The sequence below is a fragment of the Prionailurus viverrinus genome, chromosome A3 (assembly GCF_022837055.1).
Source record: "Prionailurus viverrinus isolate Anna chromosome A3, UM_Priviv_1.0, whole genome shotgun sequence".
In the NCBI taxonomy this organism is placed as follows: domain Eukaryota; kingdom Metazoa; phylum Chordata; class Mammalia; order Carnivora; family Felidae; genus Prionailurus; species Prionailurus viverrinus.
In genome coordinates this window covers 88042684-88060793 of record NC_062563.1, presented here as the reverse complement: position 1 = coordinate 88060793, position 18110 = coordinate 88042684, and the positions used below count along the sequence as shown (strand labels likewise).

At 46.1% G+C, this 18110-nt stretch overlaps 1 protein-coding gene across 17 annotated transcripts in view; it reads left to right on the top strand.

Moving 5' to 3' along the window:
* Positions 1-18110, top strand: part of ADD2 (adducin 2) — a 105064-nt gene that overhangs the window by 79554 nt on the left and 7400 nt on the right. For 16 of the 17 annotated variants that reach the window (XM_047853639.1, XM_047853645.1, XM_047853641.1 and 13 more), the window contains 6 exons: positions 3735-3911; positions 7639-7896; positions 8865-8984; positions 9878-9967; positions 11873-12020; positions 13690-13815. In XM_047853639.1, the coding sequence (XP_047709595.1) occupies positions 3735-3911; positions 7639-7896; positions 8865-8984; positions 9878-9967; positions 11873-12020; positions 13690-13815 (919 nt within the window). Of the gene's footprint in view, positions 1-3734; positions 3912-7638; positions 7897-8864; positions 8985-9877; positions 9968-11872; positions 12021-13689; positions 13816-15680; positions 15730-18110 lie in introns of all 17 variants that reach the window. The other variant, XM_047853646.1, reaches the window with a different exon arrangement.

Sequence of the window (18110 nt, the reverse complement as noted above, 5' to 3'; positions counted from 1 at the left end):
TCCCAGCTCTGGGAGGTGTTCCATTTGGGTCAGGGACTTGCTTTCCATAGCCTATGTTTCCTCAGCTGGAGACATGGGGCCTGTGGAGTCCTTGTGAGGATGGGGCCTTTCAGACAAGGAGAGGTGTTGCTGATGGTATTTTTAGGACTCGGTTGACACAAGGGGAGGCTAACTGCTCCAGGATGAGTCAGCTCCTTGCAAGGTCCTTTGGTCTCCTGTCTGCTCTCTTCTGGCCCGTCTAGGCAGAGCAGTGCCACAGACAGAAGGCCTGCCTTTGTCTTGGGAGTTGAGGGGTGGGCGGAAGAATGGGACAATCCCAGAAGCATCCCAGGTGGAGACTACAAGTGGCACCTTTCTCAATGGTTTTTAAAGGCCTAAGTTGAGAGGACAGTTATTAAGACAATGATGAATAGGTGTTAGAAGAAGTCTCCCCACCCCCCAAACAGCAGTGGTCAGAACCGAAGAAGGTGAAGGTAGAACCAGGATCAAGGCAGTACCTTTCAGATGCGGTGGCCTCCCTACCCCAACCAGAGATGCTGGCCCTGAGCTCTGTCCCATGACTGACATTAGAACCTGGCAGAGCCTCTGATATGCCCAATTTGTTTCCCCCATATCTGAGCTCTTACAAGTTCCCCACCTTCCTGCTGAAGAAGAGGCTTCCATGAGAAAATAGCTCTTATCACTTTGCAAAGACAGCATGGACCTAAAATGAATGGAGAGAGATGCCCATGTATCCCCCCACATGGTGAAGACTGCTCCACACTAAGAAATGGCCTCTGTGCAGTTTAACCAAAGGCAGGATGGCTGTCTAGCAGCTGAGGGGATGAAAGCGCAGAGCTGTCAGCCACTGGCCCCAACAGCCCCAGCTGCTTCTCTTGGCCCTGCCTGCTGTCCCTTTCTTTTCAGTCAGGACTGACTCGATGTGACCTTGTTAAAGTGCATCAGGCAATGGAGCCAAATAACTCCCAGAAAAGCTCCAGTGGCTTTTTTCCCCAGCTTGTAGAACAGGGAAGCTTCTAGAGAGAGAGAGAGGAAGCTGGAAGGTATAGAAGCAAAACAGGCAAGATTAGACCAGAAGTGTGGATGGTTTAAGGCATGAATGATCCCAGGGGCTGACATATGCTGTTGGGATTGCAGCCCCTGGCCAGGCCATTTCTAGTTGAACAGCCAGCACTGAGGTTCTATCTCCATTGTGGGCCTACTTTTCTCCCCCAGTGACCTTGGCAAACAAGCAAATGTGGCTGTGGTCATTTTAGTGGTTCAAGGCTAAAAGCCTATCCATTCACCTTGGGGAGAGTGTTCTCATTGCTCTCCATCAGTTTGGGGTTCTAGGAATCTGGGTCATCCCCAGCTGAGAGAGGCAGCTCCCTGCTTTGCTTACAGGCAGATGGGAAGAAGCTCAGGCAATTCTTCCCCATCTGCTACCCATCACCATGGAAACTAATGGGGGGCGGGGAAGGGAGGTGGAAGGAGTCAGCTCTTGTAAGGATGTGGGCAATTCTTTCCTCCTCCATAACGACTAGCCCCCAGGGCATATTGTTTCTTTCATAGTAAAACCTCAGAATATATTTATCATAAACATTTATGTGGCACTCTCTATGTACCAGGTGCTATTCTAGGTACTTCACGAATATTGCCTTACATGATACTCATGAGGTAGATCCTACTATTTTCATTTTACAGATGAGAAAACTGAGGCACAGAAAGGGTAAATAACTGTTCCAAGTCACACAGTGAGTGAGTAGCAGAGCCAGGATTCAAACCCAGGCAGCCTATGTCCCAAGTCCATGTCCTTAGACACTACATTGCATTGCCTCTTGGGGCAATGAGGGTCAGTGGGAAAGATCAGCTGATAGTCAGGGTTTCACTCCAAGTCAGCCAGGGAAACATCAACTGACAGTCTGCACTCCAAGTCAGGGTTTCACGGTCCCAGGACTAAAGCCCTGCCTTGGCTAGATAGGGACCCACGATGAACTAAGTAATTGATCTACCAGTTGGGATTCATGGCCATTGAGAGTGCATTCCCATGGTGTGGCCCCAGTGTAGGTGTGAGGGACTTCAGCATTAGAAAATACAGCAACAGAGGGCAGAACTGGAACTAGTGAATGCACGTAACAAAAAGGAAGGTTTGAACTCAATGCAATCTGTATGAACTCACTGTAACCCTTCTCACATTTGGACAACAGTATAGTAGGCTACCTCAATAGGCACGGATCTGAGCATCTTCCAGGGATATTGGACAGGGACATTTAGTTTTGGTGGGAGAGGGGAGTAAATGCCTACTGAAGTCTCTGTTTTTGCCAGGAAATGGAGTCATCTTTGTAAGATAAAAATGGAGGCTTCCACTGGACACATGTCTTGAATGAAGAGGGAATGGAAAATGAGTGTTCTTGCTCCCTCCACTTCACAGGGTGACAGGGGTCACCTTGCAGGGGTGGCCTGGCTGACCTCTAGGATATCTCGTAGGAGCCATTTGTTACATTGGTGAATTTTACACACTCTGGGTGTGTCCCAGAGCCTCATGGGTTTCATAGACATGTTTTCCAGCAAGCTAAATTGTACACTTTTATTTTCAGTAAAAACTGGAACACCGAATGTTTATATAATTGGAGCATTCTCCTAGAATAAGTAGGCTTACAAGAGATATCAAATATCAATCAGATTTGCAGCACAAAACACCTGGCTCACTACCTATAATACTCAGAAATCACCATCTCTCCCTGTTGGTGGACTCACCCTGGAAGCTAAATCATAACCAATTATGTCCGAGCGGTGGATTCATGGAACAAATAGAATGTACCATTAGATGAATATAGAATTAGGAAATAAGGAGATTAGTTAGATTAGGAAATGTTTTTTAGGATCATTAAAATCGCCTGCTGTATACACACACCTCTTGCCCTAATACCCAGAGTCCATTGCCTGCAACCACTTGTTATAGCCCCTTTCCATGGAGACATGTTGGGACATATACTCCAAGTTCATTGGTGAAGCTGCCTGACTCCTGCACAGCGCCCGGCTGTGTACTACCAGCACATCATGTATCTCCTTTTTCTGGGTTTCCTTGACCAACTAATACCACTGCTGAAGATGAATTCTTCCTTTAGACCTGTTAATTCAGGCCATCAGGCTACTCCGATGTTTTTTATTGCCTGAGAAGCTAGCCTATTTTCTTTCGAGTGACTTTTTTTCTAAAAAAACAAAACAAAACAAAAAAAACAAAAAAAAAAAAAAACAGAGGGAGAGATTTTGAAGAGAGAAAGAGAAAGGTGCAGAAGAATAATAGAATATACACCCACTATTCACCACTCAGATTTAAAAAGTAAAAGCCTTTTTACTTAAGATTTTTTCCTCTTTAAGAAATAAAATATTACAGACAAGAATTGAAGCCCCTTTGGAGCCCTTTCTGATCTTACTGTATGACCCCACCTGCAAAATAATCACAATTTGAGGTTAGTCTGTATCCCAGGTAACTTTTGAGTCCTCCATATTGCTTTATTCTTAAGGTTTAACATTTGCGTGATTTCCTCCTCCTCTGTAGTCTCTAAGAACTAACACTAAGAAAGAAATTGCTAATACCTCTGTTCCTGGAAATGGGTGTATGCCCAGTAAGTTTCCTCTGGGAGGAAAAAGTCACATGCAGCTCACATTTCTAGACATGTGTACACACACACACACACACACACACACACACACACACACACAAACTGAGGTCTCTCTGCTCTTTGCCGCAGGTGTCCGCCCTGTCCAGCGCTGGGGGAGTGGAGAACCTCATCCTCCTGGAGCAGGAGAAGCACCGACCCCACGAAGTGGGCTCTGTGCAGTGGGCAGGGAGCACCTTCGGACCCATGCAGAAGAGCCGGCTGGGGGAGCACGAGTTTGAGGCCCTCATGAGGATGCTGGACAACCTGGTGAGTCTTGTGCCATTGTCCTTTCAGGCCAGTCTCTTGAGCCTCAGGCCCCTGTAACCAGTCAGTGGAACAATAACGTGGGCATGAGAACTGCCAGCATCAGGGTTAAGTTGTGAAGGCCTCATTGATTGGCACCTGACTCAGAATTTGTGGTCATTCTAATAGTAGTTGAGTCTTCTTAAATGATGGCCTTTGCCACCCCTTCTAAGGGCTGTGGATGCCATCTTATATTGTGGCTCAGTTCACTCCTTTGTGGTTAGTTCTGCCTTTCTTATCTCATGATTTTAATGTAGAAAACACATAATATACTAATTTCCTTATTCTGGTGAGCAGTATTCTAACAACGTGCTGTCATAATGATTGAACGAATCAATCCTGCAAGGAGTTAACCAGTATGTGTCCAGGAGTGTGCTTGAAAGGATACAAAAGAAAGTTAAGATGTTCTTCCTTCTAGGGGCTAACAGTTTAGTTGATGATACAACCTATAAACAGGAGACAATTGGAGAACAAGAGGAAAGCATGCACCATGAGGTACTGGTTGCAGGAAGAGACTATAACATTGATTGCTCAGAGAAGTGAAGGATGAAACCTATCCTTAGACGTTTCTATATCTAATTCATGTTCCCCTCCTCATTGCTACTACCTTGGACCCTCTTTATTGTGTCCAGGCCATTGTGATAATTAATCTTTTTCCCCTTGCCTCCAGTCCCTCCAAACCATCTCCACATTATTATGAGACTGACCATGAGGGCCACGTTATAATGATGAAAAATACAATCCACACTGAAAATATAATTCCCATTAACATTCGTGTGCCGAGTAATCCATGCCTAAGTAAAGCACCAGAGCCAGAAAGTTTCATACAGGAATTCTTTCAAATCTTTAAGAAACAGACAATTCTTGTGCCATCTTAAACTGTTTCAGAGGATGAAAACAGGACACAAAACCATAATGATCATAATACATTCAGACCAGTCTTTGAGTTGATGAAAAATGCTTTCTGAACACTAGCAGATAGTATGTGGCATAACATTGAATAATAATACCTAATAACCAAGTGAAGGCTCATTCCTAGTATTCAAGGATGGTTTAATATTATAAATCTTTTAAATGTATTTTATGATATTAATGAGTCAAAGGATAAAAACCTTTTGGTCATTTTAGTATCAGAAGTTATTTGATAAAAATATATCAACTTATAAATATAGCTGTTAAGACAGGAGGACATTTAACATGATAAAATAAATCATGGTAAAACACTAGAAGTAGAAGTAAAAGTATTTCCATTAAATTTTGAAACAAAACAATGATTCTTGCTGTCAGCACTTTTAATATTGTTCTAGAATAATATTGGACCTCAATCTAAAATGGGAGGCATAAAAATAAAATATTGAAAAGGAAACAAATTTACTATTAAAAAATTTTTTTAATGTTTATTTTTGAGAGAAAGAGAAACACAGTACAAGAGGTGGAGGGGCAGAGAGAGAGAGACACAGAATCTGAAATAGGCTCCATGGGGCTCGAACTCCCAAACTGTGAGATCATGACCTGAGCCAAAGTTGTATGCTTAACCAACTGAGCCACCCAGCTGCCCCCAAAATTACTATTTTTTATAGATAGTATGGTTAAATGTATAAATATACGTATTTCAGGGTTGTTTATAATATTTTGAAAATGACAAAGTATCTACCACTGTTGGTTAGCTAAATTATGATATATTCATTCATTGGCATATTCTGTAGCTGTTTAAAGGTTTCTGTGTGGGAGTGCTGATGCACAGGAGCACTTGTACCCCAGTGTTTATAGAAGCACTTTCAACAATAGCCAAATTGTGGAAAGAGCCTAAATATCCATCAACTGACAAATAGATAAAGAAGTTGTGGTTTATATACACAATGGAATACTATGTGGCAATGAGAAAGAATGAAATATGGCCCTTTGTAGCAATGTGGATGGAACTGGAGAGTGTTATGCTAAGTGCAATAAGTCATATGGAGAAAGACAGATACCATATGTTTTCACTCTTATGTGGATCCTGAGAAACTTAAGATCATGGGGGAGGGGAAGGAAAAAAAAAGTTAGGAAGGGAGCCAAACCATAAGAGACTCTTAAAAACTGAGAATAAACTGAAGGTTGATGGGGGGTGAGAGGGAGGGGAAAGTGGGTGATGGGCATTGAGGAGGGCACCTGTTGGGATGACCACTGGGTGTTGTATGGAAACCAATTTGACAACAAATTTCATATTTAAAAAAAAGGTTTCTGGGGCACCTGGGTGGCTCAGTCGGTTGAGCGTCCGACTTCGGCTCAGGTCATGATCTCATGGTCCGTGAGTTCCAGCCCCGCGTCGGGCTCTGTGCTGATGGCTCAGAGCCTGGAGCCCGTTTCAGATTCTGTGTCTCCCTCTCTCTCGGACCCTCCCCCATTCATGCTTTGTCTCTCTCTGTCTCAAAAATAAATAAATGTTAAAAAAAAATTTTTAAAAAAAGGTTTCTGTGTGTTTATAGGTTCAATAACATGAAAAAAAATCTCCAAAAACACATTGATAAGCTAGAAAAGCAGCTTATAAAGCTGTTTATGCAGTATGGTCCCATTTATATACTATTTTATATATGTTATATATAATTACTGTATGTATTCTATAGTTATATATTATGTATATACTTACATATGTGTATTTGTGTGTGTGTGTGTGTGTGTGTGTTTACAGAGACAGCCACAAATATTTTTATTAGTTTTCTCTGGGGATGAGATTTTTATATAAAACCCACTTTTTTCTTTCTTTTTTTAATGTTTATTTATTTTGAGAGAGAGAGAGAGCAGGGGAGGGGCAGAGACAAAGAGGGAGAGAGAGTCCCAAGCAGGTTCCACACTGTCCGCTCAGAGCCTGATGCAGGGCTCGAGCTCATGAACCAGGAAATCATGACCTGAGTTGAAATCAAGAGTCAGATGCTTAACCAACTGAGCCCCCCAAGACATCCCCCCCCATTTTTCTTTATGTTTTTCCATATTGCCTGATTTTTCTAGATAGGTCTATATTTTCTTTACAATCATAAAAATATCTTAATGCCTCTTTAATTTAAAAAAATAAAGGAAGAAGGTAGGCAAAGTCAAGAAATTATTGCTTCAGAAGCTGCCAAGCAAGATGACTGAATGTTCTCACCAATCATCACTCATTTCCACCTTGGGATATGGTCTTGCTTAGAAGCAGGGATGTTTTTGAGTCCGATTTTGGAGTTCTAAGAAGGAAATAGTTAAGAAGCCTTGGAGTCGAGAAAATGAGGGTTGACTTTAGAATCATCTGGGAGGCTTTCAGAAATCCTGCATCCCAGACTGCACCACTGTCCATGGAAATCAGCAGCTCTGAGGGGCCCAGGCACCAGCATTTTTAAAGCTCCCAAGTGATCCCAAAGTGTGGCCAGGGTTGAGAACCACTGGGGTAGATGAAAAATTGGGGCACTATTAGAGTAAGGAGCCCTGTCTAGGATTCTAGGGATTTTCTCAGCTCTAATCAGAGGGCTTGTTGGGGTGAAGGGAGGAAGATGTTGGGGGATCAGGATGAGGGAGCAATTCTGAAACACAAAAAAGGAACAGCAAGGCCTATGTTGCGTTACGGAGATTTTGGTTTAAACAGAATCCCTTAGAGAGAAGGGACAAGTGTATGTGGGATATGTGCGTGGAGGCCATTTTCCCCACAGTAAGTGATTCTTTCTATTTCTGTCTTGTTTAGGGTTACAGAACAGGCTACACATACCGCTATCCCTTTGTTCAAGAGAAAACCAAACACAAAAGTGAGGTGGAGATTCCAGCCACCGTCACAGCCTTCGTGTTTGAGGAGGACGGGGTCCCAATGCCTGCCTTGCGGCAGCATGCCCAAAAACAGCAGAAGGAGAAGACCCGTTGGCTCAACACGCCCAATACCTACCTACGGGTCAACGTGGCTGACGAGGTGCAGAGGAGCATGGGCAGCCCCCGGCCCAAGACCACAGTAAGGAGATCAGGAGGGAGGGTGCCTGGCTACCTCTGTGGGCTAGACAGCTTTAAAGGGGGAACAGAACAAATATCCCCAGGTCTGGGTTATTACAGTTTCCCTTTAGGGCTTCCTATTGGGCATCTGGGAGCAGCTGCTCATGCCCACAAAATCTCTGGCCACCTTGTTGCACCTCTGCATTGAGATTTTGGGGCCTGAGGAGCAGATTTCTTCAGGGCACAGCTGGACCTCACTCTCAACAGCACACAACCTAGGAGCAATTGGTTTTTGCTTCTTGCTCCCCCATGCAGAGGGGGCTTCTGCAAAGTTCATGGCCATCCAACATTTGGACTGTACATCTGATATAAACCCAAGAGGCAGGTGGGATATTAATTTCTATTACGTAGTCTTCTCCTTCCCCACCCCTCTTCTCTCTCTGTCCTCCTCTCTTTCTCTTTCTCTTTCTCTTTCTCTTTCTCTTTCTCTCTCCCCCTCCCTTTCTCTCTGTCTCTCTCTCTCTCTCTCACACACACACACACACAAATACACATACATACACATCCACTCTTAATTTGATTTTTCATTAACATTAAAGTAACTAGCAGCCAAATAGAATAGCTCTTCATAAAAAAAAAAAAAATGAAGCCCTGCAAATTAAAAAATCATTAAATCCTTTGATACTGAAGCTCAAGTGGCTACCTGTTTCTCAAAGCTGGTTGTCAAGGTTCTGAGCCCTAGTCTCCAGTGCTCTTTATGACTGACTATTGACCTGAGGGACCTTCTTTGACAGCTGGGTCGTTTGTTACCCATGTCTCTTCTGGGAAACAGACAGACATGAAAGAGACCCAAGAAGAGAAGACATCTTTATGTAGGCCTGCTGACCTTCCGTGTAGGCCACATGGCCCAGATCTCAGGGGGTGAGCCATGGGGGAGGACATGGTGACTTTATTCCTTTGCCTTACCCACCTGGCCTTGTGTGTGTTCAGTGGATGAAGGCTGATGAAGTGGAGAAATCCAGCAGTGGCATGCCAATACGGATCGAAAACCCAAACCAATTTGTGCCTCTCTATACCGACCCCCAAGAAGTGCTGGACATGCGGAACAAGGTAAGGTGGGAGCTGCTTGCCTTGCCATCGCTTCTCCCTCAAGCAGGGAGCAGTCTCAGGTCTCACAAACGTGAGATGAGTTCCCAGGGTGCACCTGTCTTAACACCCCAGATGCCTCTTGTGGGGAAGAAGCTACTATTCATTGGCCATACTCTAGCGCTGTGCTCACTCCTGTACTTATGTGGTCCTAAATAACCCTCAGACACAGATACTTGCTTGAGACATTAGATATGTCTAAGAAACCTGCCCACAAATTGAGTTTTTACGAATTTTATGCTATTTTTCTTTTGGCTCATTTTTAAAATTTCAAAATCTTTTCTGTTTATTTCTCGACCTTTGCTTTATAGTTCACTCACTCATATTTCTCATGTTACTTTAAGAACTTAAGTTGTAGTAGACCACCCCCAAAAGGTAAAATCACAGAATGGTGATTTAATGTGTGGTTCAAGGACCCTCTGCAGTGCTTGTTTAAAATGCAGATTCCACGGCCAATCCCCTGTTCCTCCCCACAGACAGATTCAGATTCAGTGGTTGTGGGGTGGCCCCGGGAATCTGTTATATTAAAGAAATTTCTCAGGGGCTTCGATAAAACATGAGGACCTCCTTCAAGGGGCTACTATGCCTTGTTCACCTCTTAAAATGACCTCCTCAGAGTGCATGAGAATCTGGTATTTTACATAAACTACTCATTCACCCTGAAGCAGACATGGAGACTGTCTCTTCAAGGCACACACTGTGTTAGAGGAGACAGGCCCCCACCCCACTGGAAGGACCTTTGTAGACCCTAGTCACGGAACACGATGGACACCAGTATGCCTTCCAAATGCTCCCTCCCAAACTCCACACCGTGACACTGAACAGCAAGCTCACTCTCCCCTTCCCTTGCCACACAGATTCGAGAACAAAACCGACAAGATGTGAAGTCAGCGGGGCCTCAATCCCAGCTCCTGGCGAGCGTCATCGCTGAGAAGAGTCGAAGCCCGGTACAACAGAGGCTGCCCCTGTCTGGAGGGGAAACGTGTTTGCCTTCTGGGTCTTCAGTGCCTGGGGCTGGGCAGCAGGACCCCTGAGTCCTCATGCCCACCTTCCCCCATGATTCGGGGTGCTGGTGCTCTTGCTGCAAGACGGATGCTGTGAGGACCAGGGACAGTGTCTAATTGCTCTCTCTGGGTACTGGGCAGGGGAGCCTGGCCTGCCCCAGGAGGGATGCTAACTTCCATGCCTTACCCATGGAACTCCACTCTGCCCTCTATTGGTATCCTGCCAGTGGGCATCACAGGAGTGTGGCTGGTGACTCCCAGCTGCTCCAGGCCTGCCTGCCCTGAGCGTTTCTGGCCTCTGTGCATGGATATGGCATCATCAGGCCATAGCGCTGGGAAGATGCTCATGTGCTCACAGAGGGAAGGCATGTATATAAGGACTGGTGCTCAGTTAGGGGCAGTTAGTTGCCCACACAAACCCACATAGAGTTAGAAAGTATAAAGTTGTTTCCATGCCTGAGATAGGACAGTGTTTTACTAGTGCTTAGCAAAAAGGGTGAAGATCATAATTCTGGCTTGTGTTGAAAATCATTGTTACTCATTGCAAGGTAGCAGTGGGCATGGCATATACCTTAGTGGTAAGAAGGGGGAAAATACAGGAACTGTTCCCCTCTGCAGAGTGAATTGAGATAGTTTAGATCAGGCTGCAGCCCACAAGGTGGGTGCCCATGCCAGGAGGCATGAAGGTTATGTCATTGCAACAGCACGGTCACCCACCTCCACTAGCCAGGATGAGGAACACCCAATGTGCCACAGGAGCAAGGATAGAAACACCCCATGATACTGGCGTGGTGGTGGTGATAGTTCGGTACAGTGAGCAAAACTGTTAAAAACTCTGAGATTTACACCATGTTCTTGGAATCCCTCTTTTTTGGGGATCCTGGTCTTGGATTCTCTCTTGAACTCTGTGATTCCTTAAGATAAGCCAATGCTGCTTCTCTTTTGGAAGATGCCCAAGGCCCATTGTCAGAGGACCTGGTAGGCCAGGGAAGGTGGCCTGGAGTGTGTGGTGTGGCCCAGCTGTTGTGGGCTCACCTCCTGAGTTTCACACTCTGACTCCTCCTCAGCTTCCAAGCACTGCATTCTCAAAGGTCACAATGAAGATGCCAAATTAGGAGAAAGGGCTATGGGGTCTGAATTTTAGACCTTGTCATGGGCTAGAAAGGTCAAAGGATTCCTGAAGCTCACACAAGGTCCAGCCAATGAGCCCCCCAGGAATTGTTGCCACTGTCCCCCAGGGACCTGCAGTACAGGCAGGTTGAAGATCTGAGATTCAGGACCTTGGCCTCCTTGTAATTTATGACTGTGTGCAAAACAGGACTAACCATTTGGACTGAGAACGCTGAAGCCATTGTGTGTTTTGCATTTGACTTACTGCTGTGTGCTGTGGCTTGTGCTGCTGTCGGGGGGTGGGAGGAGGGTGTAGTGGGGAATGGCTGGCATGAAGCTGGCTTGAGCCAACGCTTTGCTTGCCGGCTTTTGGCTAACTGACTTTGGGCTGCCAACTGTATTTGCATAGTGATGGCTTGCAAGCATCCACAGGAGGGATTGCAATAAACGTGTGTCTTCCTTCTGCTTGGGAGCATCCTTTGATTTTATTTCTAGGGCAGAGGGTGGACTCCCTGCATTTACCCAGGTAGTTGCAAAGAACCCAGGTTTGGGGGTGAGGTAGCCGTGGGGAGGAATGAACAACCCCTACCCAGAGGCCCTGAGCTGTTTCCAAGGAGCTGCATGCCACGCTGCCCCTAGCAAGACCGCTGGCAGCCACATGAGTCTGAAAGGAAGCTCGGGCCTGGGCCCCAACCACGGCATTCAGAGAGCAACACACACTCTGTGGTTAACTTTCAGTCTACAGAGAGCCAGCTGATGTCCAAGGGCGATGCGGATACCAAAGACGACTCAGAGGAGACTGTGCCCAACCCCTTCAGCCAACTCACTGACCAGGAGCTGGAGGAGTACAAGAAGGAGGTGGAGAGGAAGAAACTAGAACTTGACGGTAAATAACCCTGGCTCCCTAGTGCTTCAGGATCTCCCAGGGTGGAGGGAGAGCTGGGGGCACCCAGAGAGGCAGCAGAGCCGCCAGCCATTCACTCCCACCAGTACCCCTGTGACCCATGCCTCTGCTTGGCAGGGCCCACGGGGCTCCAGCTAGCCTTCATTTGCTCTCACTCTCAATCTTCACTTGCTTCTCTCCCTCCTCTCTCATATCCTCAGTTTGCCCTTCCTGCCCCATAAACCAGCATAATGCTATTAGTTACAGAATGGTCCTCATTGCTCAGCGCCTAATGGTGACGGCGACACAGTGTTGCCATGACCTTGTCTGAGCCTCTCACCTGGGTATAAAGGAGTTAATCCTTGCACAGTACTTAGAACAGTGCCTTTAAGGGGCGCCTGGGTGGCTCAGTTGGTTAAGTGTCAGACTTCAGCTCAAGTCATGATCTCATGGCTCGTGGGTTCAAGCCCCCCGTCCAACGCCCCCCCCCCATTGAACCCCCCGTCAAGCTCCTCATCCAGCCCCACATCCAGCCCTGCATGGACAGCTTCAGATTCTGTTTCCCTCTCCCAATGAGCCCTGCGTCAGGCTTGGTGCTGACAGCTCAGCCTGGAGCCTGCTTCGGATTCTGTGTCTCCCTCTCCCTCCCTCCCTCCTTCTCTCTCTCTGCCCCTCCCCTGCTTGTGTGCATGCTCTTTCTCTCTCTCTCAAAAATCAATAAATATTTTAAAAAGAAAAAGAACATTACTGATTTCTTTAAAAAAAAAAAAAAAAGAACAGTGCCTGTAAGTATGGTTTAGGTCAGATAAACATTAGGTATGATAAGGTAATTATAACAGTGATATTTATTAATCTATAAAATTATTATTCCTTCTTTATTTCAGAATCTTCAGTCAAGCTCATTTCTCCATGTTGACTCCCAAATATTCACATTCATGATAGCCTGTGGGCTCTCACTCATGCCTTTGTCCCTTCCTGGCACAGTTTCCCCTCTCAGCTAGCCTGATCCGGACTTCCATCTCCAGCCCCTCTCCAGCTAAAAAGCCCTCTCTGTCCCTCTCCACCGCCCCCCCCCCCCCCACTTTGAGCTATCCCTTCTCTTTGTTTCAAGAGCACTTGGGGTCTGAGACACAGAAGAATTCAGCTCCTGGTTTAGGCCACTAGGCGAGGCTTTTATTCCCTCAGGGCAGAGTCTTCTTCCACAACCCCCTCCCCACCCAGAGTCAGTCATCCTCCTGGGCACAAAGCACACACTAGAAAAACCCTTGCTAGCTTGCTTGGAATTCTAATATGACAATTGAAAAAGTAGATAGAAAACGTGGTGCTTTACATCCCTAGGGGTTATTTGGGTTGAACATGAAAATTAGATAAATGATACATAAGCTACATGTAAACAAATCACAGGCAGGAAGCCTGCAGCCTTGAGGTCCACATCAGGGCTAGCGTTCCACTGGCAGATGCGCTTGGGTGGAGGAAACAAGACAGGAGTCTGACTCCTCCCATTTGCCTCCCCCAGAATGTAGCAGAGATTTTAAAAAGGTTGGGGGAAGGAGCTAACTTCAGCCTGGAGAAATGAGGACCAGCTAGAAGAAAGCATTTTTGTAAATGTTTTCTCTCTGCCTACCTCTCCTCTGTTTGATCCCTAACCTGAGGTGGTTTCCTGTATTTTCAGGAGAGAAAGAAACCCCTGCAGAGGAGCCTGGCTCCCCTGTAAGGTCTGCACCTGCTTCTCCAGCACAGAGTCCAGCAAAGTCAGAGACGAAGAGCCCCCTGGTCTCTCCCTCCAAGTCTTTAGACGGTGAGTGCAGTGTGCAGCTGGGAGGGAGAAGGCATGTCCACAGCCCGGAAAGGGGTCTGTGTGAAAGGCAGGGCAGGGGTGCACACTGCAGGGACCCTGCCTTTAAACAGGTGTTGAAAAGCTACCCCAAAAGCTTTCTGATCTGCCATTTCTAGGGAATCTGAAATAGGGATTACCAAATGTAACCTTGTTTCATTCACAACCTGTGATAACACAGTTTACAATTTAAGTGCCTGTCTGAGCAGTGATGAGTGAGTTAATGATTGGCCCACAGCCTTTTCACCACTAACTCAGACTGGCTGATGGGTCTTTCTAGATGCACCAGCCCAGTGCTCAAACTGTAATGTGCGTAGGGATCATCAGGATCTTGTTAAAATGAAAACTCTGTTGCAGTAGGTCTAGGGTGGGACCCAAGACCATATATTTCCAACAAGCTCCCGGGTAAGGATGATGATGTCATTCTCAACCTTTGGAATCTCAACACTGGAATTACATGGGGAACTTTGAAAATCCTGACGTCGGCCTGGGTTCCCACCACAGCACTCCCAGTAGTTCTCAGCTAAATGGGCTAGGGGTAGGTTAGAGAAGAGTGCACTGGAGTTTTAAGATCTCTCCAGATAAACCTAATGTGTAGCCCAGGCTGAGAAACACTTAATTAGATACTAGTTTAGACAATTAATGTCTAGGCCCAACTCAACCACTAACTAATAATAACTGCTAATTTTAGAAAATCAGATAATCTCTGGGCTTCAGTTTCCTTATCTGTCAAATGAGACTACTAATATTTTCCCTTTTAAAGGTTCTTATACATATAAGGGAAGTTGTCGATGGAAGAGAGTACACTTTGAAAGAATAAGAACGTTTAAATGTAAGATCTAATTGTGATAATGATTAATAATATACATATGGTAGATAATGACGTTATTATAGTCTATACCACCTAGATCAGAAAAGTGTCCTTAATGAGCTTCTGGAATCACTCTGGGGCATGAACACTCCTCCCCTGGGTCCCTTGAGCCCTCACCAGGGAAGGCTGTACCGCCAAGCCGGGCTTGGTGGACTGATGAGATCTTCTCCCTCCTGGGTCGAATGACCACATGTGTGGATGCTGCTAGAATCCCCTAAGCCCTGAGCTTCCTCCAGAGGTGAATTGCTGCCTTGAGTGCAGTCCCAGCATTGCCAGAGGAAACCCATCTGCTTGTGGCCAGAGCTCCAAGTGGATGTCCCCTGCCTGTTTGTGTTCATTGTGTCTCATCATGGTGTTGTCAACCTGTCTCCACAATGTCTTCCTTTCTCTTCCCATTTGTGCCTTCATCAAAGGACTTTCCTCCGATTCTGAATACTTGTCTCTGTAGTAAGTATAGAGAGGCCATTTACTAACTCACTCCAACACTTGCAATGGGGGAGGGAGGACTTTTTCAAAAGAAATGTGTTTCTCCCCATCTTTTTCTATGGCAACTCTGCCTTCAGGAGGTTCCTGGCTACAAAATTCAAGGCCAAGTCCATATGTGCTATGCATGGGCTAGGCCTCACTCTAGGATATACACACACAGGATGCACTCATGCACAAACACACACTTGTACTCACACAGGGCATACCACCCAGAAGCAACAAGCCTGCATAGTGAAAGGGCAGTGGGGCTGGCTCCTGGGCACTCCCTTTGAGGGAATGCTTATGCCGTCAGGAGCACATCTGCATCCCTGTTCCTAATACGTGGCCCCTCCAAGGAGCTCATGACCTCTTCTAGGGTTGTGGCCCAGAGCCTGAATGGCCTTGGGACCAACTGCCTTATGGAGATGTTTAGAGCACCTGACCTGAATGACCATGTCTTTGTCATCCCTTGGGGCATGTGCACCAACTGCAGGAGGGAAATCCAAGCTGGAGAGGAGGCTTATGGAAGCAGTGGGACAAAGGTTAGTAATTCCATTTCAGCTCCTGGGAGCTCCTTGGAGCAATCTCTGCTGTTCAGGGGGACAGAGGGCGGGAGGAGAGGTGTATGACAGGTGGGATAACTGCTTACCCACCCCTGACATCATTCCCACTGGTAGCACGATTCCTGCCCTCTCTGGTCCAAATTTGAGCCCTCACAGAGAGGCATACCCTGGTTGAATTGTTGGAAAAGTCAAGGTCTTCCCTGAAGACTCTTCCTGTAGCACAGACAGAGCCAACTCTGCATGACGAGGCCAGAGTTGTAGCTGCCTCAAGTGACCGATGTGAAGCAGGGCTGGGTGGACATGGCCAGGTGGCCCGATAGCTTGCCTGGCTCCCCAGGGCAGACAGGGCTGACCCTCCCCTCTACGTGTGCACTTTCACATTTAGCTCATCCATTGGATCAGGGCTGGTTTTTCTCCATTTGTCATCATGCATCACCATGCTCTCAAATGCTCTGGTGCTGAGTCACCTTGGTGTCCCTCCTCATCTGTTTCCTACCCCATTGGCTTCCCTGAAGGAGACTCTTGCAAACCCTCTTCCTCCACACTGGTCATCTCTGTCGTTGCCTTCTCTTTGACTGGCTCCTGACTGTCCCTGTCCCTACTGACTCCATCCCCCAGTAAATTTGCAGGAAGCACTGGCTGTGCCTGCCAAGAAATAGCCCTATATTCAACACCATCACTTACTGATTTCACCATCTAAATAAGTTACTTAAAAACCTTGCAGAATTTGGGGGGGGGGTGGGTGGGCGGGGAGTGTGCCTAACACAAATCTTGCCCTTCCTGACTCATAGTGTTGTTATTGGGATAAAATTTGCAAATGAATACCAAAGGGCCTTATGATGTGCTTACGTGAATGAGTTCTCATTATGTCCTATGTTCCCAGGATTGTGGGAGAAAATACAGGCTTGCTGTTTTAAGCCACTAAGTTGGGATGGGGCGGGGAGTGGGGGGTGTTATACAGCAATAGATAATTATTAAATCATGATGCATAATAAGAGCTGGTTTTATAGAAATTAGTTGTTTTGTGTGTTGACTAGACTCGCCTGGATGGTTCTGCTCCATTCATGTTCACTGGGGCTGCAGTCATCTGGGAGCTTGATTAAACTAGAATTTCCAAGATGGTGCACTCTTGTCAATAGCTGGAAGACTGGGTTCAGCTGGGGACACTGGGATGGCTGGTCTTCTGTCTCTCTCTCTTTCTGTTTCTCTCTTTCTCTCTCTGTGTCTCTCTGTCTCCATGTGGTTGTAGGGCCTTTCCATGTGGCCTCTCCATGTGTGTTTCCATTATAGTAGTCAGATTTTATTACATAGTGGCTCAGGGCTTCCCAAAATCTAAAAGCAAGAAATTCTAGGCCTTCTTAAGTCTTCAGCCTGTAGCTGGCTCAGTGGCACTTCCTCATCATTCTGTTGGTCACTGTGAGCCACAGAGCCAGCCAGATTCATTTTGGGAGGGGACCATGCCCAACTGTGTCTTCTTAAAAAAAGGTAAATGACATACGCAAGTGTAAAATGGATATATTGGCAATAGGTTTAGAAAAGGACAAGATCATTGCCAAATGTCAAGGGAGGCTTTAGCCAGACAAGAGGGTTTATGAGGCCAACTAGCAGGTGAAGTGAGGAGAGGAGAGTGGACAGAAAGAAGGTTGTGTCTAGGCAAGTTTCAAGTCTATTGCCAGGTGATGATGATGGGAACACATGGTGCAAGGGAAGGGGAGTGAGGACCATTGAAGTAAAGGGAATTAGAGAATTTAGTAGCTGGATGATGACAGGACATGGGCCACAGATAGTAGAAGGATAGGAGGCCAAGGTGCTGGATACTAAGAGAAAGACAGTCCTTAGAATTCATCTGAAAGAGGATGTTGACTTGCCCAGAGAATTTCAGAAGTTATAAAAGATCTCATTATAAGAGTCTGCCCATAGTCAAACTAACCCATTCTGACTGTCCCCAAATTTACACTCATCTGTCCCATCTTCCATGCAACCATACATTTCTCCAGTCTTTACCCCTGTCAAAAACCCTTGTCTTTTCATGAAACTTCTATCCTCACCTATTTCTTCTGTAAGTCATACCAGTTATACCTCACCCATTACTCACATTCCCAGAGTTGAGCATGCCCAGTGTGAGATCTCACACACCCACACTCACACAACTCACACAGTTCACTCACTGACACCAACACTCACACACCACACCCACACACTCATTCACAAACACACACATATACTCAAACTCAACTCACACACACATATACAGCTCACCACACATTTACACACTTATAAACACACACACACACACACACACACACATGCTTATCACTCATATACTCCTCTTAGTTTCACATAGTGAAAAGAACACAAGA